General features: G+C 43.5%; 1 protein-coding gene across 1 annotated transcript in view; it reads left to right on the top strand.

Annotated features, from left to right (window-relative positions):
* Prune2 (prune homolog 2 with BCH domain) overlaps positions 1-26,093 on the top strand; it is a 258,384-nt gene that overhangs the window by 189,656 nt on the left and 42,635 nt on the right. Inside the window, exon 10 of the mRNA XM_057779958.1 lies at positions 20,349-20,428. Coding sequence (XP_057635941.1) covers positions 20,349-20,428 — 80 coding nt within the window. The remainder of the gene's footprint in view (positions 1-20,348; positions 20,429-26,093) is intronic.

The raw sequence follows: 26,093 nt of genomic DNA, 5'->3' as shown, positions 1-26,093 counted from the left end.
GATTAGTTTTGGTTTGAAGTCTATTTTATTAGATATTTAGATGACTACACAGCTTGCTTCTTAGGTCCATCTGTTTGGAATATCTTTTTCCAGTCTTTTACGCTGAGATAATGTTAATTCTTGATATTGAGATGTATTTCTTGGAAGCAGCAAAAGAATGGATCCTGTTTTCTCACCTACTTTGCTACTCTGTGCTTTTTTGTTTCTTTTCTTTTCTTTTCCTGAGCAGGTTTTCTCTGTGTAACAGTCCTGGCTGTCCTGGAACTCGGTTGGTAGATCAGATTGGCCTCAAACTCACAGGCCTGCCTCTGCCCTCTGCCTCCCAAGTGCTGAGATTAAAGGCATGCATCACCACCACCTGGCAGTCTGTGCATTTTAAATTGAAACCCTGGAAACTGAGAGTTATCAATGACCAATGATTGTTGGTTCCTGTTATTTTATTGGTATTGGTGGTGTGGTGATGGTAGTGGTGGCGGTGTGTGTTCATGTGTGTGTGCACATGTGTGCATGCATGCACACTTCTCTTCTTGGTTTTGCTTGTGTGATATTATTTTCTGTATTTTCATGGGTGTAGTAAACCTCCTTGGTTTGGAATTCCCCTTCTAGCACCTTTTGTAGGACTAGATTTGTAGATAGATGTTTAAATTTGGCTTTATCATGGAATATTGTATTTTTTCCATTTATTGTGACTGAAAGTTTTGCTGGTTATGGTAGTCTGGGCTAGCATTTGTAGTTTCTTAGAGTCTAGAGGACAGCTGTTCAGGTCCTTCTGGCTTTTAGAGTCTACACTGAGAGAGAAGTCAGGTGCATTCTAATGAGTCTACCTTTATATGTCAATTGATCTTTTTCCCTTGAAGCTTTTAATATTTTTTCTTTGTTCTGTATGTTTAGTGTTTTGTGATGAGAGAGCTTTCTTTTTCTCTTCCAATCTATTTGGTGTTCTGTATGCTTCTTGTACTGTTATAGGCATCTCCATCTTTAGCTTAGGAGAATTGTCTATGATTTTGTTGAAAATATTTTTTGGGCCTTTGATCTGGGATTCTTCTCCTTCCTCTAGTCCTATAATTCTTAGGTTCAATCTTCTCATAGTTTCCCAGATTTCCGGGATGTTTTGTGGCAGAAACTTTTTTGATTTAACATTTCCTTTGACCGATGAATCTATTTATTCTATAATATCTTCAATGCCTTGAGATTGTCTCTTCCATCTGTTATATTCTGTTGGTGAAGCTTGCCTCTATAGCTCCTGTTCAGATTCCTAAATTTTTTATTTCCAGTACTCCCTCTGTTTGTGTTTCCTGTATTGCTTCTATTTCCACATTCAAGTCTGGAACTGTTCTATTCATTTCCTCCAACTGCTTGGTTTTTGTTGTTGTTGTTTGTTTTGCTTTGTTTCTTGGCTTTCTTTGGGGGAGTTATTCATTTCCTCCAACTGCTTATTTGTTTTTTCTTCAATTTCTTTAAGACTTACTTTTTCCGTAAAGACCTTTATCATTTTCATAAAGTGTATTTGAAGGTCTTTTTCTTATGCTTCAGCTGTGTCGGAATGGCTGTGTTGGGCTCGCTGTAATAGGTTAACTGGGCTCTGATGGTGACATTGCCGTGGCTGTTGTTGATTGTGTTCTTAGGCTGGTGTCCATGCATTTGGGTTTGGGGTGACCATAGGTCTAGGTAGTGATTTCTGAGTTTGTCTTTGTTGGGTTTTGTTCCTTGTTTTCTGTTTCCTTGATGAATTTTGGAGGAGTGTATTTCTTGGTTTCTTAAGGGATTTATTAATTTCTTCACACTGTTTGTATTTTCCTGGCTTTCTTTAAGGAATTTATTCATTTCCTCTTTAAGGGCCTCTATCATCTTCATGCCAGGGTCTTGGCATCTGGATTTGGGGTGATTATATGTTTAGGGGCTGATTTCTGGGAGGTCAGGAGGGGGTGGTCTGTGGGATTTACAGCAGGTGTAGACGTGGGGGAAGGGAGGCTGCAGCTGGGCTGATCCTGAAGGCTTGGGTTGGCTTGGGTCTGTCTGCTTGGGGAACAGAGGAAGTAGAGAAAGTCTGTGCTCAGGCTACTTGGTCTTCTGGTAGGCATGTCCTGTGGTGGAGCAGGCATTGTCTGTCCGAGATGGGGACCAGGACACAGTGGACAGTAAGGAAGGGAGGCTGCAGCTGGTGTCATGGTGCAGCACTAGGGGTTGAGTCTGCCAGCCTGAGGGTTAGGTCTGCTGGGGGGGACAGAGAGCAATTCAAAACTTTTTAAGAACCCTGGGACATGCTAGGCAATCACCTTATGCTTCTAGCTCCTTTAAATTTTATTTTGAGACAGGGTCGGACTAAAATTTGCTAGATACAAAATTATGATCCTCTTGTCTTCACCTTTAAATAACTTTTATTATATTAGTATAATTATTCTATTACTAGTTATTAATTTTTTACTGTTCCTAATTCATAAAGTAAATTGTATCAGACGTATCTAAAGGGAAAAACTGCAGTGTAGATAAAGCTGGGAGCTCTCTGTAGTGTCAGTATAGGTTGGGTTGGGGTGTCTGGAGCCGAAGCCAACACTTCTAAGGATAGTGAGGCTGCATTCTGAAATGTTAGTAGTGACCATCTGTAGAGGTCAAATAGGAATGTGTACTGTTTATAATTATAAATATAATAAAAATATAAAATAGAATTTATATTTTAAATATATAATTTAGTTTTATATATAATCTGAAATGTACCCTACACCCTGTATTTTGAACACTTGATTCTGAGCTTGGAGCACTACTTCGGGGACTTATGGAAACTTTAGAAGGTATAGACTATTTGACAGGCCCCACCTTTGGAAGTTCTGCCTGCCCTGGTTCCTGCCATGCTGTCAGCTTCCTGACATGCCATGGTATGAACAGCATCTACCACATGCTCATATTGTTGTTGCTGAGTAGCTCTGTCTGTCTTTCCTGTTGTTATGAACTAAAGCCCTTTGATATCATGCACCAAAAGTAGATATTTCATCCCTTTGGTTGCTTCTGTCAGGTATTTCGGATGCAGCAGAACAAAAGTGAGAAGAAGAAAAGTGGTTCCTAGCAGGACAGTGGTGACGCACTCCTTCAATCCCAGCACTGGGAGGCAGAGGCAGGCAGAGCTCTATGAGTTCAAGGCTAACCTAGTCTACAGAGTGAGTTCCAGGGCAGCAGGGCTATACAGAAAAACCATGTCTCAAAAAACGAAAACACAAAAACAAAACAAGAAAAAAGGAAGGAAGGAAGGAAGGAAGGAAGGAAGGAAGGAAGGAAGGAAGGAAGGAAGGAAGGAAGGAAGGAAGGAAAGAAGGAAGGAAGGAAGGAAAGTAGTTCCAGAGAAACAGGATCATTGCTGTGATGAAACCTAGAGACGCAGCTCTGGGGACACTGGAGTGGTTTGTGGGAGGCATTTGGGAGTTGGATGAGGCAAGCTAGAGTAGCCGTAGAATCGTAAACATAGCTTACTGTGCCATCCTGGTGCAGGCTTGGAAAACCAGAATGTTCATAGAAATGCTGACAGCAAAGACTTTATGAAACATTGGACCTCTGATGTGACATTCTGGCAAAACCTTGTGTTTACCTGTGTCCTCGAAAACTGAATGGAACTGAACTCAAACATATGAGCATTAATGTGATAGAGGGGATGTCAGGACAGCATGGTGTTCAGATTGCTGTAATTGCTGGCTGCTTTCAGCCAGATTTATAGTGAGAATCTAGAGTCAAAAGTAGAGAAAAAGAATTTGAAGTTGTGACAGAGAAGCCGCCACTATCACAGAAATTGGTGTCATTAATGAGAGGCTGCAGTTTTCTCTGGGCAACAGGAGAGGTACCTGGAGGGCAATTCAGACACTGGCTGTACCCAACCTATTTTCGATTCCAAAGTGTAAAACTGCAAACCCATTTGGAAGATTTTCCTTTTAAAAGAGGCGCTCCTTTCATGCAAGGCTCCACAGCGAGTATTCCCCCGCCATTTAACCACTGGAGGCCGCTGCAGCTGTGATCCAGGTTGCCTGGTTGCTGCCTGCACTGGTGACAGAGCCTGTTTTTATTCACATTGTGCTGCTCCTGAAGGCATGCAGAAGACAGATGTTCTAGTGCGTAGAAGCCTACGCTCATAGGAAGGTCTGTGAGGCCAGGTGATGCACAGCAAGGTCAAGTTCCCTGTGAGGAGGCCGTAAGAAAGCTTTGTGTAATTCTGTGAGACGGGAGCAAAAATTGAAATGGAGACCTGGATTGTTGGAGAGACCAGACCTGTGGCCAAGGACAGCTAGAGGCACTTAGTGGAGATAGCCCAAGAGGGAGGGAGTGTTAGCTGTAAACAGCAAGGCCATGTGGATGGGGCTATGCAAACCCAGGGGAGCCCATATTATGTCACCAATTGCCTCGAGCCCCAGACAAGATGCTATATGACTTAATGGTTGCCCTGCTGGTTTTGGTCTTGCTGTGGTCCCACCATTCCTCTCTGTGGCCTCTGGAACGGGGATTTTTACTCTGCACCACTGTATCTTGGAAAAATGTAACTTCCTTCTCGAGTTTATAAAGGTTCACAGTTAAGAGTTTGTCTTGGGTCTCAAGAGAGACTTTGAACTTTGACTTTTGAGCAGTTTGGGGAGCCGGAGAGACAGGGGACTCTTGATGTTGAACTGAATGTGTTTTATGTTGTGAGATGTCATTTGGGAGATGGAGGATGATGTTAATAGCCTGATTCTAAAGTGTCCCCCACGGGTTCCTGTCTGAATGCTTATTCCCCAGCTGCTGGCTGTTTGGGGGAAGCTCTGGAAGCTGAAGGAGGTGTGTCCCAACTGAGGAAGTAGGTCATTAGAGGCAGACCTTGGGAGGGTATAGCTGCTACCTGGTCCCTTCCTTCTCTTCCCTGCTCAGCTTTCTGTTCTGCAGTGATGTGAACAGCCTCCACCACACACGCCCACTGCCATAAACCACCTGGCTCCCCATGCCTCCCCACCAGCATGGAATAACATAGTTCAATGTATCCATCAGGCTGTGTGGTCAATGTGATGCAGAAGTAACTCATACACCACGTTCTTGTTGGGTGCAATCTACAAGGCCCAGAGAGGCCTGCACGTGCTGCCTAACTCTCCGGGATCTCGAAGTTTGTTCTTCACTAGCATGTTAGTTCCAAGAGCAAAACAACAATGAAAGGAAAAAGATAAAAGTCTGGTTTGTTGGAATGAAACAAAATCAACAGCTTTGTGTTCTATAGAGCATCTCAAGATCTGTAATAGGGCCATGTACATTCTTTCTAAGGGCCCTAAAGAGGAGAACCCCTAGATCATCTCTGCCATTTCCCGCTATTATTTGGCCCAGAGCGTTTTGGGTTTCATCTGTAGATGTGGGTGCAGACTTTGGGAAATGATGGTTTAAATGTGTACCACAGCCTCATTCTGTGTCGCATTTGCCCAGGGACACAGGGAACACTCGAGTCTCAATCCTCCCTGTTCATTTGTTCTCTGTCTTCCAAACTTGAACTACTGGCTAACTGACAGCCAGGTGGATTCTGGAATCTTCCTGAGTCTTGCCACAGCTGGCTACCTCCAGGTTTCCCCAATGAGTCCTCCAAAGGGTCCAAGAAATGACTTGATTTTTCAACCAGACAGTGACTGTGTAGTACTAAACAGATAGAATAATTTAATGCTAGAAGAAAGCAAGAAATGATTGGTCCATCAGTAAGGAAGCCTAGGAAATGATAATGGGTGCTGATGGATCACCAAGGAGACAGAGCAGTGGTCCATGACTTTTCTATTGCCGTGCTCATCATACCATCTGCCTTGCAGGAGCTGACATTATGCTTGTCCGGACAGAACCTTCCCTCTCCACATATGAAACAGGCACAGGAAACAAAACTTAAGAGCTCTGAGAGTGTGTCTCAATGATAATAGACTTGGCTTGCTTTTGTAAGACCTTCCCATCAATCCTAGGACTAGAGGGGAAAATGGAAAGACACTGGAGTCAGGTTGGTTTTCGGTGGAGTCTAAGAGTTTGTTTGATTTGATTTTCCTGTTCCTCAGGGACAAGAATAGCATAACTAGGAAAATACTAATGAAGAAAAGACAAAGGTGAAGACAAAAGCAAGAACAGAGGCAGCCGTTCTAACAAAGTAGACAAAAAAGCAATAAAAGAGACAAATATGGCAAAAATAGACTCCTACATGTGGGAAACTATTCAAAGATAATATACATATCTGAAAATTGGGTGCGAAATGAGATGGAATTAGGTCACCTGATGATAACCGAGCCCAAAAGACGGGTCAGGGATGCTGTGCACAGCAGCTGCCGTGAGAAGAAGGTGTTTCTTTCAGAGTCGGAGTTATTTTCATTTTCCACAGCTTTCTGAGATCACATCATCAGAGAATACTCAGAAAGATGAACCAATATGGTGGACGCATGGCCAGAGGGCAGTGGCAGCTGTGTAGCACTAGCTGAAGGCAGCCTAGGCTTTCCGCCATGTTGTTAGCATTTCAGTAGCCGTGTGCTTTGTCCTTCTACATTTTGTTATAGAAATATAAAAATCCCAGAGAATCTGGCCCTGGGTAACAGCTAATATTGCTATAGATAGACAAAGGGAAGTTGTGACTTACTAAGCATCCTTTTATTTTCTACTGTGATTTGGTTTTGTCTAAGTGATAGTTTCTAGAAACCCTTGAGCTTCTTGTTCATTTATATTGCTTTGTTCTTTTACATTTATTTTTTGGGGGATAGTCACTTTTGGAGGTCAGGGGATAGCTGGCAGGAATATTCTCTCATTTCATCATGTGAATCCTGGGGACTGAACTCAAATCATCAGACTTGGCAGCAAGTATCTTTACTAGCTGAGTCATCTTGCCTGCCCTGCATTGCTTTGATTTGAGACTGGGTCTCATGTATCCCAGGCTGACCCTGGACTCACAATACAGCTGAATATAATCTTGAATTCTGATCCTCTCACCTCCCCTTCCTAAGTACTGGGATTATAGGTATCTGCCATCATGTATCATTTATAGAAATTCTTTAAGAATTTTATTATTTTCACATTCTTTCATATTTTCTAATGTTGCCAAATGCTTGTGTTTTAAAGCTTAGACTAAGAAAAATGAAGAAATCCCTTCCTCCTCCATACCTACCCCATATAGACGTTCACAATTGATGGTATATTTTGCCCTAGAAACACACACACACATCTAAAAATGTGTGTAATGAATTTTTTGTAAATAGTACCACTCAAAGCATGTTACCTTGTTAACTTGAATTTTTAATTATACATCTCTTAGACACCATTACACACCAATATACTTAGATGTTTACTCCAGTGAGTGTCATATTATATTCCATTACTTTCTTATTGGTTAGCCTTTAACATTTTTTGAAAACAAAATAATTTTTTACTTCCTAAAATAAAATATTTCAGTGGACAATTTCCTTTAGTAGCTGAATGAGCAGCTAGTGGCCAAGGCCCAGGGCAAAACAGTGCCAAGTATTTTTAACCTCAAAGAGAGAGATGGCAAGAGGCTCTCAACAGCCTTGATGTTTCCCTGAAAGTCTCTCTGAAAATGTAACCCCAGGATACTCAACTCAGCCATCACCCAGTCTGTGTGTACAGAAGACTAGAGAGGAGGAGCAGGGGAATCCTGAGGGTGTTACCTGCCTGGGAGGAATGAGGTGTAGCTTCCTGTCCCCCCAAAGCTGGATGAGGAGTGTTCACTCTGAATGAAGACTGGGGACTCCTTCCACAGCTGCCTGGTACTGCATCTCCTGCTGGCTATCTGCTCAGACAGTGGGTTTGTAGTCTGCCCTCGTCTGGCCTGGACACTTAGGAAAAGGTCTAACCATGTCCTGTTTGTACCTTTGTCGATTTGACACTGCTCACAGAAAGGTTTTTTGTTTGTTGTTTGTTTTTAATGCTACACATCTTTCTATATGTGTTCATATATATGTGTGTGTGTGTGTGTGTGTGTGTGTGTGTGTGTGTGTATCCATGACCATTCTCAGAGTGACAGGTCAAAAGCCGTCACACTGAACATTTCAATAAATATAGCCCAGAACAGTACCCCAATTTACACTCCTCATCAGTGCACAGACACATTTAGGAGTGCTATTTGCACCAGTTTTAAAACTTCACACTTTGGAAAAAAAATGCATCCAACTTCAAGAAAATAAAATGTTTTTTCTATGTCTTTCATTCTGGGGCAGATGTTGGCAAACAGCCGCAACCAGGTGAGATTTAGCCGACCACCTGTGCTGTACCTGGTGGGAGGGGAGAGATTTGGCAGAAGTTGAACTCAGAGCCTCGTGGTCCCCACTGAGCTCCATGCTGGCCCTTGGAACACAGCATGCCCATTTGCCTCCATGCCATCTGTGGATGTTTGGTGTTCAGTGGCAGGGCTAAACATGCAAACTGAACATGCTTAGAATCTGACTCTGTACAGGAAAAGCCCTCTGCCACACCCTGCTCTGGAGCAGGCTGACTTCGCTCTTTCGCCTCACACACCCTTCACGCTGGCATGTCAAAGTGTGAGGTCAGCAGGTGAAAATGTGTTTATGTGGCTACTGTTGCTGTTGTTTCTGGTGCCAGATCAACCCGGGCATCTCAGTGTTCTCACACCCTTGAACTACAGGAGAGGAAGCAAAGCCATGATGATATGGAGTGAAGGAGAACCCCCTCTGAGTGTGTTTCCTTTGGCTGCGGGTGGGGCTGGGAGGAGGCTGTGAACTGCTCTTGGATGCCAGGGATGGGATGCTGATGAAGTATCGTGTAGAGGGTACAGGAGCCTGGATTGATGCCCTAGGAGGTTCGGCATCTGCTTGAGCATCTGACGGAACCTGTTGTCTTGGGTATTGATGACTCTCGTTCCGAAGGAAAACAAGCATCATCTGTTTTCTGTCTCCTTCTAAGACCCCCATTCCTAGCTGCTGCCATGTCCTGGAGGAGCTTTTATTGCTGGGAAAGGTTGTTAAATGCCTCACCCAAATGAGCTTTATCTAGTCACTTCTTTGGGAAACATGTCTGAAAGAGTCACCAGATATTCTCAAATCACATTTTGAAGAAAAATCATGTAATAATAATAACAACAACAGTAAATAATTGTTATTTGAGGAAGCTGGGTTTAGTGGTCCCAGTAGGAAGATTGGGAGTTCTGGGCCAAACTAGGCTACACAGCTGTCTGAAAAGTAAAAGTTTTTGTTGGCTCTAGGCATTAAATTCAGGGCTTCATCTACGCTGTATGTCTTGTTTCTAGCCCTCTTATTCTTCCCACTGTAAATATTTGGTTTTGGTTCATAGCTCATCATCTCCACCATGAATGGGCCCTATGCTCAACACTCGAGTCCAGGATCTCTGGCTTCACGTAGTACAGCATAAGACAGGCAAGTTTCAAATCAGAAACCAAAGGAATAGCCAAAGGTTCCATATGAGGTCAGCACAGCCTTCTATGGGACATGACCATCTCTGAGTTGAGGGTCACATCCAGTGTCTGAGTTGGCCAACTGAGCAGTAGTGGACGAGCTGGGCTTACAGGCTAAGTGGACAGAGGAGCCTGAGAGAGAGCCCAAGACACAAGGATCTCCTGAGACTGCTCTGGAACCAGGTCTCTGTTCTTGAGACGTCTGGAGTGAGAAAGGACTCCAGAAACTAGCATCAGGGTTGAGAGCAATAAGCGTGTTCAGATAGCAATCTTGAGGAAATAGCAGCCTAATCTGAAACAGAGACAAAGATCAAAAGTTTTCTTCAAGAATAAACCCGAGCTGTGGCTTCTCAGTGTATTGGTTACTGGTCAAGGGCTTTCTGTTGCTGCAATAAATATCAGAACCAAAAGCAGTTTTCAAGCCACAGTCCATAATCAGGGGAAGTCAGGGCAGAAAACTGAGGCAGAAACCATGGAGGAACACTGCTTACTGGCTTGCTTTCTTATACAACTCAGGCTCACTTGTCTAGGGATTGGTGCCTCCCACAGTGGCCTGGCTCCTCCCAATCAATCATCAGTGAAAACAATCCCTCATGGATGTGACCACAGGCCAGTCTGATCTAGGCAGCCCCTTAGTTGGGACTCCCTACTAAGAGAGGATCACTGTAGGCTCCATCAAGTTGACAGATGAAGTTAACTAGGGCGATTACTGTTTTCAATACTGGGACCAAATACTCAATAAACGTCAGTTTAAATAAGGAAAGAAGGGTAGAGTTTGGCTGCTCTAAGTGGATAAAGTTTGTCATGGCTGGGAAGGCACAGCAGCAGGAACATGATGGTCATACTGTGTCTGTAGTCATAAAGACGAGAGAGAGAGAGAGAGAGAGAGAGAGAGAGAGAGAGAGAGAGAGAGAGAGAGAGAGAGAGGGGGGTGAGCGCCTTGCTCGCTTTCCTTCAACCCACATTTTGGGTAGGATTCCTTTGGGGTGTCAGCTAAACTTCCCTGGCAATGCCCTCACAGCCGTGCTCAGAGATTTGTTTCCCAGCAGCTTCTGTATCCAAGTCAAGTTGACAAGATGAGCCATCCTAGCCAGCAGGAATGGAGAGAAGCAAGATGAGTCTGTAGGACTCTATGGCAAGCTGGATTGGGAAGACAGGATCTAAGGAAGAAGTGCCAGTTCTGGACTTGGATGCCCAAGGGATGTGTGGCCACAATCACAGGAAGGGAACTGTATCAGCCAGCTGGTGCTGTGCAGTAAATTCTGTCTCAACAGGCATGTTTTTGTGTGGTAGGAGTTCAAGAGGGCAATAGCTCAATAGCTCTGACTCAGGGCTTTATAGTAAAAAATTTCCAGAACATCTGAGGTGGGAGGGACTTGCTCCCAGGCTTTTGACAGAGTTACTCTTTTCTGAATTTTCACCCATTCAGTTTTGGTGCATGGGATCGAGCAAGAGCAGGACCGGTGTTTTTATAGGAAGTCAAGTTCCTTGCCACCTAGACCCCTATGCCCTGCTACTTATGCATCCTTACAGCATGGCACCCAGCTCCCCAGCGCCAGCCCAGGCTCAGTGATCCAAGTGAGGGCAAAATGAAATCACAGGCCTCTGAGAACCTACCCAGCCTTAGAGCATAGGCAGCGGCATCTTTTCCTTGTACTCTGATCCCGAATGCAAATCACTAAATTCACTGCACATTGAGAGAAGGGGAGTTAGGTGCTGCCTTTTCAACAGAAGACCTAAGAATCTCTGGGCTTTTGAAAACCTACCACAGATAAAGTATGCCATGTCAGGTTTGTACAGAAGGCAGATTCTGTTTTGTACATGTTGAGATGCCCATGGGTAAGTTTCCTTGTGAACTGTAAAATTCTTTTATAAAGCTGCCCCTGCTCAAAGTTCTGGCCTGTGGTCTCTTTTACCTTTTTTTTTTTTTTCGAGAGACAGGACACTGCACCAGGGACTCAGTATGTAGCTGAGACTGGTCTGGAACTTTGTAGCCAGATTGGCTTCAAGTTCCCGATTCCTCTGCCTCAGCCTCCTGAGTGGTAAGCATGCAGTCATGTTTATTGTGCCCGATACCCATCTGATTTAAACTTGGTCTGTGTTTATGTGCACATGTGGGTGTCTGTGAATGCATGAATGTGTGTGTGTGTGTGTGTTCACATAAGTATTCATGCACATTTGTAGAACTCAAAACATGAGTCTAGGAAAAAAGAGAACTGGCACTTAGAGTTCAAGAGAGCGAGTCCCTGGCTATCACGGCTGGGAGCATGGCAGCAGCAAGCAGGCATGGTGCTGGAGAAGGAGCTGAAAACTTACACCATCTGATCCATAAACATAAGACAACCAGGGAGAGTGCTCACTGGGAGTGGTATGGGCTTCTGAAACCTCAAAACCCACCCCGAGGTGTTATCATTTATAAACAGGTGGTGGGGGACCGGTCCCACGGGGTGCAGCAGTCCCGTTGGTGGGTGGGAGACCACGGCGGGAAGACAGACAGACAGGCCATGCAGAGACAGAGTTTGGGTATAGAGTTTATTTAGTGAGTTGTGGAGGGGGAAGGGAAGGGAAGACGGGGAGAAGGGAGGGAAAGGGAGAAGGGAGAGAAGCAGAAGCTGCCTCTCCAGAAGAAGGGGGGAGTCAGCTTGCCTCAGAGAAAGGAGGGTGGTAGGTGGGAATGGGTGGGACTTGTCTCTTAAGGGGACGGGGTACCCAGGTGACAGACCACGCCAGCAGATTATAACACCACGGACACACCTCTTCCAACAAAGCTGTGTCTCCTGATCTTTCCCAAAAGCTCTGCCAACTGGGGGCCAAGCATTCCAATATACGAGTCTATGGTGGTCCTTCTCATTCAACCCGCCTCACAATCTCAGTGTCCCTCCTCTGGAGCCACCCACCTTGTTCCTTGACCAAATAGGCCAGTTTGATTGACTGGCAAGCCCTAGGGGTCCTCCTGTTTCATCCCCGAAGTGCTGAGGCTCTTAAAGTTATAGAAAAATATTGAAAGCCTGCAGCAAGAAACAGAATTCTCCACGTTTCTTTGCTGTCCACCAAGAGTTGAATGACTATCCAGAAGCAAACTATGTTCAATCAGTGCTCCTCAGATGTTAGCACATATAAGAGTCACTGGGAAGAATCTGCTCGCAAAACTACTTAGGCGCTATATTTCTGGAACAGTTCCGAAAGAATTTCTTAATAGAAAATTATTTGTTTTTATTTTAAGTTCTGTATCTGAGGGGAGCGTCTGTGTAAGTATCTGTGGTGGCCAGTGGTGTCAGATCTTCCTGGGGCTGAAGTCACAGGTGATTTGAGCCAATTGTTGTGAATGCTGGGAACTGAGCTCCAGTCCCCTGAAAGGCAGCAAACGCTCTTGACCGCTGAGCCCTTCGATAAGTGTTTGGATGGTCATTTGGGGTACAGAGTGACTTTTTTGCACCTTTATGATTTTGCAGTTTGACCCCAAGTGAGGGGGTTGCCTTGTGTGCCTGACCTGTAAGAACCACAGGTGTGGTACTGTGGAGGTAGGGAGGCCTTTGTCCCTAGAGTCCCCTAGAGAAGGCGGTGTAGGGTGAATGCTCACTGCTGTCCTCTGTTGCTCGCTGTCCCCTTCTTTCCCGGTCTCTCCTCCTGTCTTCATCTCCTTGGGGCCTACAGTAGTCTAGGACTCGACTTCCTGCCTGGCTACGGAGCTTGCATGTAGAGGGAGAGGGGCCGCTGATAGGGAATTGTTGTGAAGAGCTGATTTACGGGCTTCACCTCACTTCCTGCAGTGTGCTCTCCTTTGGGGGAAGCTGAGTGTGAAACCTGCTGCAGGTCCAGCCTACTTCTTGCTCTGAGCATTTAATAGGAGCTCTGGGTGCATGGGGTGACAAGTACCTATAGTTAAACCTTGCAGCCACTTTATCAGACAAGAATCTCGAAATGGCAATCCTCCAACCACTGAGCTAATTTCTGTGCCCAACAAAGAACAGTAAATACCCCCAAGGAACCTTTTGTTTGTTTCCTTTTTCCTTTTATCTCACTTCCAGAAGAAAGCAGCTTTATCAGCCATGTATATCTTTGTTGACTAGAAGGAAACCGGAAGAATGTTAGAAACTGTGACTACAGGAAACTTATTTATGTAACCCTTTCCCAAAAAATATATCAGCAGAATCAAATAGTGCTTTTCTAAAGAACAATGCCGAAACCCAGCTTGACCTACTCCATTGTTTTTGTGATTTTGGTTGCCAAATTTTTAACAGTGGTTATTCTGGGAAAGGGGTGCCACCTGCTGCCGGGTGTGCATGCCTGTCAGGAAGCATTACATCTAGGAGTGCTGTGTGTGCCAAGTGTCGTTGGTTTATCGCTCATTTCTTCATTTCTTGTTAAAAAGACCCTGGCTCCAGGCAAGGCTGTTTTCATGGGACACATGCGCACGCACGCACACACACCATGTGCTAGGACCCGTGAGATGTAGAAAGGATTTAATTTTTTTTCCCTATGCTAAGTGTGAGAGGGTGCCTTTAGCTATGATGGAAATCCCAATGCTGCCTTTCACTGTGTGAGACAAGGAGTCCCCGCTACTGGAATTGGCCCCTCTTTACTTAGAAACATAAACCCCAGGAGTTCATCTATCAACCTACGCAAAATCCATTCTTAAACCAGAGAGTTTCAGATATGTCACTGCCCTCTCTTGCTGACATTCAGGTCATTAGAGCGGACACAGACTTCCTGTCAAGAGCACCGCAGCACACGGCAGCACACCGCAGCACACGGCAGCACACCGCAGCACACCGCAGCACACCGCAGCAGGGTCCTACTTCTTGAGGGAGTTTCACTCTTCACTGATCCGGCCAGCTGTCTTGCTTTCCAGCAGCTGAATTCAAGGTCGCTTTCCTTGTGAACTCTTTGAAACTGCTTTTACACGTGATAAGTGAGCTTTACTGTGTGGCCACTTACAAATGTTTCTCAGGCTCTAAACCGTAGTTTTGTAGTTAATTTTTACATCGATGGCCTGAAGTTAAAGAATGGCCCATACAATACTGACCTTGGGTGTATTTGGATTGGTAGCCTATGTGCTGAGAGTTTGAATACATGTAATGTTCTTGCTGAGTGCAGCTGTGCCCTTTAGAGAAAGCTATTGTTATAGCCTCCAGATTTCCTGTGTTCGTATCTATTTCTTTTTAAATTAATATATTCCCAAGATATATATTCAAGATTTTCCTCTATGAAATCTGCTATATATTTCAGTTTATATTGCATTTGTGTTTTATATCTTATGAGACTCTATTGTTAAAGTGTTAATTAACACTAGATTATTGCATCCTCTGAAAAATTATCTCCATTAATACTAAATATTAGCCTTTAAACATGACAGTGCTTTTCTGCTTAACGGTGTGACAGTGTGTTCAGCTGATATTAATACCTGACTCTTAGATGCTCTGCTTATTTATTTATTTATTCTATTTTTGAGACAAGATCTTGGCTATGACATGGCTGGTCTGAAACTCCATATGTAGACCAGTCTGGCCCCTAACTCATAGACATCCACCTGCCTCTGCCTCCTGAGTGCTGGGACTAAAGGTGTGCGCCATATCATCCAGCTAGGTACTTCTTTGTAAGCAGCATGGTTCCTCGCAGAGTAAGTGAAATTACGTGCTCAGCTCCATCTCAGTGATTCAACACAGAAATTATTCTTGAATCATTGCAGTCTCTTTCATACTCTTTCAAAGTACTTGCATTGCTACTTTCTTCCCCATTTATTAAGTCTCTTGACAATAACTCATACATAATGTTCCATTAGTGTAGTTAATTTTGGTTTTTCTTTGTGTGTGTGTGTGTGTGTGTGTGTGTGTATCTCCCCATTGTCTTTTTCCTCAGAGGACTTACAGTGACTCCTAGTCAGTGCTACCAAGTGACTTTACACTTAATTCTTCTGGAACTCCAGGTCATATGGCTTCTTTGTTCCTGTTTCTTGGTTTGGGTTTCGTCTGTCGTTTAGGTCATAGAATGAGGACATGCTTAGCGCGTGGCTAGTACTTAGAGGTTGCTGTTCATCTTCTACCCAAAACACCTGTCTGACTCTGCGTTCCAGGGCCAGAGAATGCAGACTTCCTCATCTGTTTTTATTAGAAAAAGTTCTTCTCTAATTTTTTTTAGGGCCTTCTGTAGCAGGTTAGGTCTGTGACTTTCTTCCGGCACTGGGAGGCCTAGACTGGCCTGTGTCTAGTCTTAGAGATCTTACCACTCATTGACTTTTTAATAACTTCATGATGATACCTAGGAATTTCTCTTGGCAGAGTTTAAGCTTGGAAATGTATTTCATCATTGTCTAGGTATTCAATTTCATATGGTAGTACTTATGTTTCTATAGGGTAGCCTCACTTCACCTTTAAGACATTCTGTGGACAATACACTGCAATTTTTTTCTGTCCATCTGTACCAATGATAATATTAATTTGTCAGTTAGGTATTATAAGAGGTAAAAAACTAATAAACAATAACTAATAAAGGAATTATAGCAATGATGTAACAGTTTTTAAAATTATGAGTTTTTTCTTTTTTCCATTTAATATTTTTAAATTAGAATTGTGTATGGTAACAGAAGCCACAGAAACTGTGGCTATGTGGGGGGGACATTGAGAAAGCGTGTATACAGGCCATTACACTCTGCTAGACATAGCTAAGACTTTCTACTCTCTCTTCTTACTTAGCAAAGGCAGAAAACCACAGAGGGAGAAACCAAAAGGTCTCTAAATTGACGTGAAAAGCAATATTTTACTTAATTCACATGATTAATTTATTCTAGGCAATTTAAGTAGCTAAGTATATTACTGCTATAAACATTCATTTCAAAATAATTTTAATTGAATCTGACACCAATTTAAAGAAAAATATTAAGTAAATTGAGTGAATGGAGTAAATATGAATTAATAGATGATGACCTTTTAAAAAACAAAAAAATAAAGATATTATTTTGATACTTCAATTTATAGTATACTTGAAAACCTTTTCTGCCTTCCCAAATTCATGTCTTCACTTTTAAAATGTACTCCTACAGTTTCACGTCCCAGGCAAGATGTGTATCGTAGACACAGACTGTGTTAGGAATGTGGAAATTGGATATCCAAATGAGCAAATAACATTTTGACCACAGTGTGAGCCACATATTCCCTCTGAAGGAATAAAGTTTGGTATATATCAGAATGAGCAGGTGAGGGCACGGTCTTACAGCAAAACAGAACAGAAAACCATTTCTTGTTCATGTACCCACTGGTCTTTAGCGCATCATTGGCACCGGAAATCTAGCCAGGCGGAACCCTCAAGACCACCAGCACAAGAAGGATGATACCACATGCTCCTGTTCCTAAGTCTTTTCATTAGCTACAGCGAGTCACATGGTCACATGATCAGGAGTCAGGGACAAGTGGTGACATTATTCTATCCACTAAAGAACCCACAGAACAGTCATGAGGCATCCTCTAGGTGGAGACATGTGGCCAGCTCACCTCACCGGGCACACTTCTGCCACCTAGTCATCTTCAGACCACGTCTTTTCTACAGATGTAGCGCCTTGCCTGGGCTCTCCTAGACTGGCTTCTAGGCTCTTACAGCTCTGATTTTCCTCATAGCCTCTGAATGCCCATGGGCTTGTCAGTAGTTCTTGACTCCAAACACCCCCAAGCATGGCCTTCAGCTTTTCCCTTTCCCAGACCCTTTCTTCACAGGTCTCCACACTGTGCTGAGGACAGCTGCTGAGGTCTCAGACTCTGTTCTGGAACGCCGGTGAGCTGGGAGGCAGGCTAGGATCTGCAGATTTGTGCAGCTGTGAAATTATCTCTTACCTGGGTCCATACACAATTCGCAGGAATCTTAGCGATGTTTTGTCCAAACATGTACAACCCATACTTCAGTTAAACCACTGCTTTTGATGTTATTTCTTAACTGTAAGGATGTCTTAAACTCAGACAGAGGGTTTATGTGTATTGTGCATGTTTATTCTCCATGGTCTGTGATGTTGGCTATTTATTGTCTCTATTTAAAACCCTTAAAACTGGCAGCCAATTTTCTCAGCCAATCAGATCATCAGTGGTTAAGGCAACCACAGCTCCGAACCCTGACCTCACAGCCAGAACTTCTGCAGTTACTTCACCAAATTGCTGGTGACTCGCAGACTTCATAAAACTCACAAAATTTAGGTTGATACTCTTTGTCACGTTTAAAACCCCTAACCCTATTTTGAGGCTGAAGCCTGAACTTCTCTGTCCACAGTCAAGCGAGTATTGTGACATCTGCCTTGAGCTCAGTGTGGTGGTCACTCAGAATCTAAAGCTTTTTCAGACATTTAAGATTGGCTCTCGGACAGGAGACTAGAGAAATTATGTGTGTGTTCAAGTACTCCTGTCTAACATACACTTACTGGGTATTTACCTGCCTAGGTACTGGAGATACAACAGCGAATAAGGTAGATTTCATTGCTGTTGTCTTGAAGCTTCACATGGAGAAAGCATTTAGCCTGGAGAAGAAAATCGCTTCGGTGATGATAGGTGCAAAATGATGGTGTAACATGTTTTGTAGCACACAGCAAGTGATTAATTTAGCTGGCTTTGTTTTCAAGTCTTTTGTTGTTTTTGTTTTGGTTTGTATTTTCTTTTTCTTCTGTTCTTGAGATTGGATTTCATGGACACACCCCTGGCCCCGGACTCCTTTTGTAGCTGAAGCTGACATTGATCTCTTGTCTCCACCTCCCAAGTGCAGATAACAGTTGTGGGCCACCACACCCAGCTTGATCTAAGTGTTGAGGCTAACCGCTCTTAGCAACATTTTCCTACATGACAGATGTAGTGACTTAACAGTTCAGGAGAGCCCCACAGATGACTTGAGACAACAAGGTCAATGTGTGTGTGTGTGTGTTACATATGACAAACTATGCCATCTTGGTAAATCAGGAATCTATCCCTCTGAATCCCAGGACTTCCAACATCAGAACCTCAGGGCCAGAGAGAGGGCTTGGTGGTTAAATGGGAGGACTGAAGTTTGGATTCCAGCACCCAGACCAAAGACTGGGCTAGCATTCCTACCCATCTGGGGGTAGACAGGAAGAGTGTGAGGCTTTCTGGCTGCCAGAGTTGCTGAAAATCATGTGCTCCAGGCTCAGTGAGGAATCCTGTCTCAGAGGAACAAGGTCTGAGCTCATGTGTGTGTAGCAAGAGATTGAACGTGGGGTTTCCCACATGCCAGCCAGGGGCTGTCCTGAACTATACCTCCAGCTTTGCTTGCTGTCCGTCAGCTCTGGTGCAGGGTCAATTTTCAAGACTGCATAAGGTCAAAGCCACAGATGTTCTACAGAGACACTCCCTAGTTAGTCAGCTTCCCGTTGCTGACAAGACAGTTGAACTTAAAAAGAGGAAGGAATTGTATTTGACTGATAGCATCAGAAGTTTCAGTCTATGATTGCTTGGCTACGCTTCTTTGGAGCCTGGCATGAGGCAGAGTATCCACGGCAGCAGTGAGTTACAGGGCACAGTCATGGCAGCCAGGAAGCAAAGAGACTTGAAGCAGTGTCCCAACAGTCCCTTCAAGAGCACATTCCCAGTGACATACTTTCCTTCTAGGAGGCCTGTCCCCTAAAGATTCTATACCTCAGGAGTGCCACAGGTGAGAACAGAGCCTTTAGCATCTGGACCTTTGGGGTTGTTTAACGATTCCTGCTGTTGTGTTTTAGAAGGGTCTTTGGAGATAGTGGGACAGACAAAGGGACCTTTTTTTCCCCAGGGAAGTGGCTACGGAGCTGTGTGAAGCACTGGGCATTGATTTAGCTCCATCCTCCCATTTCCTTGATGGGATGTTACATTCTCAGCATATAGTAGACCGTCAACACATATCTGTTGAAGAGTCAAAGCCAGCATAGTTATGACCGGAGGCATAGGACTTATCACGTCGGGGCTTTGTCGATAACAGTGGACTTAACCTGACCCCTACAGAAGTTGGTCAAACTCCAAATCTTTGGTATAGAAAAAAAAAAGGCTTGTTGAGGGAGGGATAGAGGAAGAAAACAAATTGAGACCTTGAGTACAAAGTTAGCCTATTTAAACTTAGATTTGTGACTACATCTGAAGATTTACCATAGAGGATTAAAATTTCATGGAAGCCACCAAGAAGATATGTGTGAGACCATGATAGGTGAGCATTTACCAGACAAGGGCCAAAGAATTAAAACTAGAGGAATTCAGTCTACAGCCATCGGCGCCCTAGAAGAGCATGCGGATTTGTCGTTTTTCTCTACTTTCCCAGGCTCCTCAGCCTTTGTCTTACTGAAAAGGGTGATAGGAGTGGGACTGGGCTCAGCTCTGAGCAGAGGCAAGAGATGGTTAATGGGGAAACTCATCTTCAGCAACACATAGCCGCAGGGAATCTTTAAATATTCAGAGGTGGGTGGGAAGAGTGCCAGCCCCTGTCTGCTCAGAAGTTGGGTGTGTTGCTATCATCGCTTGTCCTTCAACACGGAGTAAGGTAGGTCACGTAGCCCTAGCTTATAAGCTTAAAAAGTGAGATCAGTGGAGTATCCTGCCCTTGGCAGGTGCAGCTGAGGTATTCAGTACACATTTATAGATACTGAGCTATGTCTACTGTAGAGCACAGCTCTTGCCTGTCATGTTGAAAAAAATATATGTCTGATATCCCTTGCCATGAATTAGCGTTTTGCATTTTTTCTCTTCCTGAAGTCTTACTGGATTTGTATTTCTTGTGGGAGCTGGAGAAGTGACTGGGGTTCACAGTCAAACTGCTCTTAGTGGCGTCACCAAAATTGGCATTTGTGGTTCTCATCCACAGAAACTGCGCTTGGGGCCACTTACCAATGGGCTCAGCACACGTACTGGGCTTACATCAAGCCAGCTGAAATGTCAATCCTCCATTCCATTAACTGATTTTAAAAGCCAGGTGTGGTGTTTTTATGTTCTCTTTTGCTTGTTTTCAGATCCCCATCGGAGGATGTAGGAATGGATGTCCCCTTCGAGGAGGGAGTGCTGAGTCCCAGTGCTGCAGACATGAGGCCTGGTGAGAGAACCCGCCGCTCATTCCCTCAGGGCACCCTATGTGCAGACGCTGCTATTCAGCGAGAGGGTGGCTTCCCATGCATTCTACTCGTGATGTCAGTGACTAAAGCAAAGGGGGAAAAATGTGTGAGAGGAAGGGGTCAGGCTCGGAGCTGACCTCGGTTCATGTCACAGTTGTGAGCTACAGCAAGTGTCGGGCCTGCCCTTACCTGCCAGTGTTTTCAGTGCCTACAATTGGCTACTGAATATTACAAACCAAACTCTAGGTTGTTTTCAATAACTGAACATAGCTATATAAATGATTAATGTGGGAAATAGGATACCAAGAATGCTCTGTGTCCTAACTGTAAAAGGCCAAACTGGAGCTGAAGGTGTAGCTAAGTGCTAGACTGTTTATCTAGCATACGCAGGGTCCAGTTTGAAACCCAGTACCACAAAACAAAACAAAAACAAAAACAACAGAATACCTTACTTTATAAGGGTTAAACTCAAGGCAAAAAGGAATTATAAGCTTTGAATTATCACCTATATAGCTCTCACTTCATATACATATATGCACATATATAAATTTGTACATATTTTTATACATGTATATGTATACATATATTTCAAAGTCTATCTCTTGTACTGCACCAAGACCAAAGCCATTCCAAATCCTGATCGTGAATGATATCATTTGATAAGCCTAAATGAGGTAAGAAGGAAGAACACAATTTTGTTTATTTGCTATTGTAGTATTTAAAATAGTCTTCAAAGCTTGAGTCATTGTGACCTTTTTTAAAGGGGTTGGTACCGAATTTTAAATCCAGGACCATGTATGTTCTGGGTAAGAGCTCTATAAAGAAGCCATATACCAACACACTTATTTTAAAGTGCTCTATAGCCGATAGTAACCACTGAATGTCTCCATCACTCTTCAAAAGTTGAAGTATAATTTCAAATAATAAAAGTGTTAAGGCTATTGAAACACGATTAATAAAAACTCAGGGAAAGATATTGGGGTTCAACCTGAAGGGCAGAAAAGCAAAAGAGCCAGCCACTGGCTCTTAACTCTACCTCAGTCCAAAATGGGGATCCTGCCTCCAGGAATCTCAGAATGAGACTGAGACTGAGAGCTGTCTCCTGTTTCATAATCCTCTCTAGGGCTGGGAGTAAAGGCACGCACCACCCGGTTTCTATGGCAAACTAATGTGGCTACTGGGATTAAAGGTGTGTGTCATTACTGCCTGGTCTGTAAGGCTGACCAGTGGGGCTGTTTTACTCTCTTATCTTCAGACAAGCTTCATTTATTAAACCACAAATGAAATGCCACTACAGGCTATGGTTAGTAGCAGTTAACTACATATGGCTATTTAAATTAATTAAAAAGTAAGAATTTTAAATTTCATCCTTCAATTAACACTAGTGTCATTTTAAATGCTCAATAGCCATATGTAGAGCAGTCAGCACAAAAATTCTTTTGGCTCTGAGAATGCCTGTCACATAGAGCCTGCTGTTTTTCAGATGTCTCAAGGGAAGCATTTTTCAAGTGATGTATTAAGACATTTGTAGTAGGAGGCTGCTTTTTCATTTCCCGGCTGCCCAGACTCCCGAAATAACCACACAGAAACTGTATTAATTAAATCACTGCTTGGCCTATTAGCTCGAACTTCTTAATGGCTAGCTTTATATCTTAATTTAACCCATTTTCATTATTTTATATTTTATCACAAGACTCGTGGCCTACCTACTGGTAAGGTTCCAGCATGTCTGTCTCCGCGCTCTATGACTTCTCCCCGACTCTGCTTCCTTTCTCCCAGCATTTAGTTTACTTTTCCCCACCTAGCTCTACTCTACCCTAACAGGCCAAGCCAGTTTCTTTATTAACCAATGATATTCACAGCATACAGAAGGGAATCCCACATCAGACATTCCATGGTGCATGTTATGTATAGCATGGGTGATAGTCTATGTAGAAAAGCAAAAAGCAATGCTGTAATAACATATCGAAGGAACAGTAACATTCTTTAGGACAAGGACAGAGTTGAGGGGCATACCAGATACCTTCTGGATACTTTGTGTAAGGAAGCCCACCATTCTGGTTTTGGATGGGGCTAGGAAACATTTCTCCTACTGTACTGGCACACAGAACAAACACTCCTGTCATCATATATGCTAGGATTTTTGCACTAATGCCCTCTGGATATCTTATGTTTCCATGCTAGCACATCTGTCTCGACAGACCCACTTCCCACAGGTTAAGGGCTCAGTCCAACAAGACAGTTCCCATGTAGTCACCAATTATAGTCTCAGGTTAGACCTGTGCTCTGACCAATTGGCTATAAAGTGGTCTTTAACAGCCCCCTCCCTCCTCGGCCTTAGTAATTCGCTAGGACAGCTTGTAGAACTCATGGAGACATGCTACTTTTTCCTAGTGTCTTAATACAGACGGTATTATAAACTAGGCCAAAGATGTCTGGTTTAATGATAAGGTACACAGCATGGGTGTTGATCAATTCAGACTCTGAAACTGGAAGTGTAACATTGCAAACTGTAGTTCTGAAGTCTCCCCAAGGTTTAGATGGGTCTGAGTGGGTCCCCCAAATAGTGTGTAGGGTTTAAGAGGGAGGCTGAAAAGGGATTTTAAAAGTTACAAGAAAAGAATAATTAATTGATGAAGAAAAGTTACCCCAATGCTAGGATGCCCATCATTAAATCACACACAATTTGTCAATTTTATATTCAGTCCCTTACAGCTGGAATACCTCATTCCCAGGAAGGTATGTCCCACAAAGGAGAGAAGATATGACACAGCCACACTAAGTAACACACTAAGTAACAAAGTTACAGTCAGGGGTAGGGCAGAAGTAATAACTTGAAACCATTTCTCAGTTAAGATTATTGTAATCAACATGGGATTATTACCCTGGGCAAAGAAGTAACTAAACAATGAATTATATATAGTATTAAAACTCTTTTTAAAATGTCAGTAACAATAGAACTAGATTTTAGCCAGTTAGAACCAGATCCAAACACCCCTTTAACAGTTTTCCTGGGCTAGGTTCAGGGTCACTTAAAGCATCAATTTTGGGTAACTTTTTCTAAGTAGGTGCCTTAATTAGGGTTTCTATTTTTTGTGATAAAATACCATGACTAGCTAGGAACTGTGGTGCACACCTTTAATCCCAGTGCTTGGGAGGCAGAAACAAGCAGATCTCTGAGTTTGAGGCCAGCCTGGTCTACAGAGCGAGGACCTCCAGGGCTACAGAAAGAGATCCTATCACAAAAACAAACAAGCAACAACAACAACATGACCAAAACAACTTCAAGAGTAAGGGTTTATTCAGGCTCACAACTCTCAAGTCACAGTCCAGCATCCCAGGAAATCTGTGAGAGGAACTCAAGCCGCAACCGCAATCTGGAGGCAGGAACTCAAGAAGAGGCCATGGGGGAATGCTGCTAGTTTTGCTTCCAGTTTGCCCCACCTGCTTTCTTACACATCTAGGACCAGTTACCTGGGGATGGGGAGGCACACCTTCCACAACAGGCTGGGCTTTCTCACATCAGTCATGATTGACAGAGCTGTATGTCCCTCTAGGTCCTATAGCCGTTCAGTCCCCCAAAAAACACATGGAGGCCTACATTAATTATAAACTGGTTGGCCTATTAGCTCAGGCTTCTTATTAACTAACTCTTACATCTTAACCCAAAATTCTTGTCTGTGTTAGCCATGTGGCTTGGTACCTTTTATCAGTGAGACATTTTCATCTTGCTTCCTCTGTGTCTAGGTGACGACTGCAGACTGAGCCTTTCCTCCTCCCAGAATTCTCCTATTCTGGTCTCCCTGCCTATACTTCCTGCCTGGCTACTGACCAATCAGCATTTTATTAAATCAATACAAGTGACAAATCTTTACAGGGTACATGACCATTGTCCCACAGCAAGTCACTAATTAAGAAAAATATCACACAGGTTTGCCTAAAAGTCAATCTGGTAGAGATACCTTTTCAACAATGATTCATCTGTGTCAGGCGCACATAAAAACTAGCAAGAACAGTGGTCAAAAAATGATTTTTCAGGTGTATATGAACAGCAATCTGTTTTAATAGCAGTGCCTCCTTGAGAAGCAAACAGAATACCAAGCGCCAGGTGTTTTTGTAAGTCTGTTTTCCTCATTAAGGACGTTTCAGAATTTACCAGCTATTTACATTTTACTACTGTCCACCACTTAAGGTTTGTTGCATGAAGTTAAACAATGCCTCCATGTGGCAATTATACATACCAGCCCCAAAGAAGGGACGTTCAGTAAGTAAATGCTTCAGGATTGTAGAATCCTGAATCCACTGGCCTGCCCCTTGAGAGTGGAAAGCTAGTAGGGCTAATATTGGAGAAGGGCTACACAGTCTGCTGCATTCAGAGACGGTTCAGTCATTTAAGGGGAAGTTAGAAGAAGATTGCTTCTGCAGAAGTCCTGAGCTAACCAGAGGCCTTTAAGGTCACTTAGAAAACTAGGGTTTGGGTGACACCACCAACAGTGATGACCTCTTGTGGTTGACTCAGTTAAAGTGTACGTATCCATGTCATAACTGAAGAATGGTTTCTTTCTGAGGCAGATTAAAGTCATCCTTAGGTTCTTGATATGCATATTTAATGGTGATTATGGTGTCATATGCAAATATATGTTTAAGACAATGAAGAATTTGATTTATGGTCTATGAATCACAAATGCCCTGGGGAAGAAGGGAAGGGGTTGATTTTGGAGACAATGCTTTCCTCTTGAGGTTTATAAGCTGATTAGCCTGAACTTTAGCGGTCCATAACTTTAGTAGCATGCTCCTTGGGTATTGTTAGCAAGAGTTTGGGACAGTAATTCAGCTAAGGCACTTAATTCATGAGGGTTTTTCTTGGCCTGGGAGTGCTGTTTAACTAAAGTGTTTAATTTTCTCAGCAGATGAGCTAAGAAAGTAGAATTCAGTCAACTATTGACTATGTCTGTTAGAAGATTAAGGCCAGAGTTTTGGAAGACTGTCTACTTAGCGCTGCTGTGGTCCTCAGCAGGCATGTGAGGCCACTGAGTAACTTAGGATGCGTGCCAGTCAAGCTTTGGGGGCAGGAGAGTAGGATTTTGTTGAGCAAACTTCAGGCTTATGTTTGAACATCTGTTTGGCCCTTAGTTAGCACTTAGTCCTCAGAAATCCGTGCTAAAGTCACCCCAAGGCCCAAATGCAATACATTGCTTTGCCCTGTCTTCTTCAAATAAGTAAGTGATACAGTTTCCCAAAGCAAGGCTGTGTGTCATCATGGAAAGCTCAAACTGTCAAGCAAATCCAGTTGTATGTGTCACAACACTGGGGATTCGTCAGCGACAGCATGTAGTTCAACCTTTATCTGAGACAGATATGTGAAGGCTTTAACATTATCATATTAAACCTGGTTTTTAAAAGGGTTATTGAGTCAGACAGAGTGGTTTCTTATTGGGAGACAGAGAGTCTTGGGAGCTGAACCTGGGGCTTCATTCATGCGAGCCAAGCACCATGCCACTGAGATACATCCCTCAACCTCTACAGTCGGCTCTTTGACGGTGATCAAATTTCATATCTTAGCAAGGAAGCTCAGAGAAGGGTCAGCAGTGGGGAAGGAGGGCGCTCGAGAGAGTGTGCTTGCTGCTTAAGTTGCTTGGTTTTATA

This window comes from Chionomys nivalis, chromosome 8, assembly GCF_950005125.1.
Source record: "Chionomys nivalis chromosome 8, mChiNiv1.1, whole genome shotgun sequence".
NCBI classification, from domain to species: domain Eukaryota; kingdom Metazoa; phylum Chordata; class Mammalia; order Rodentia; family Cricetidae; genus Chionomys; species Chionomys nivalis.
Note: the sequence above shows the minus strand (reverse complement) of the source record. Positions and strands in the feature narration are given on the sequence as shown.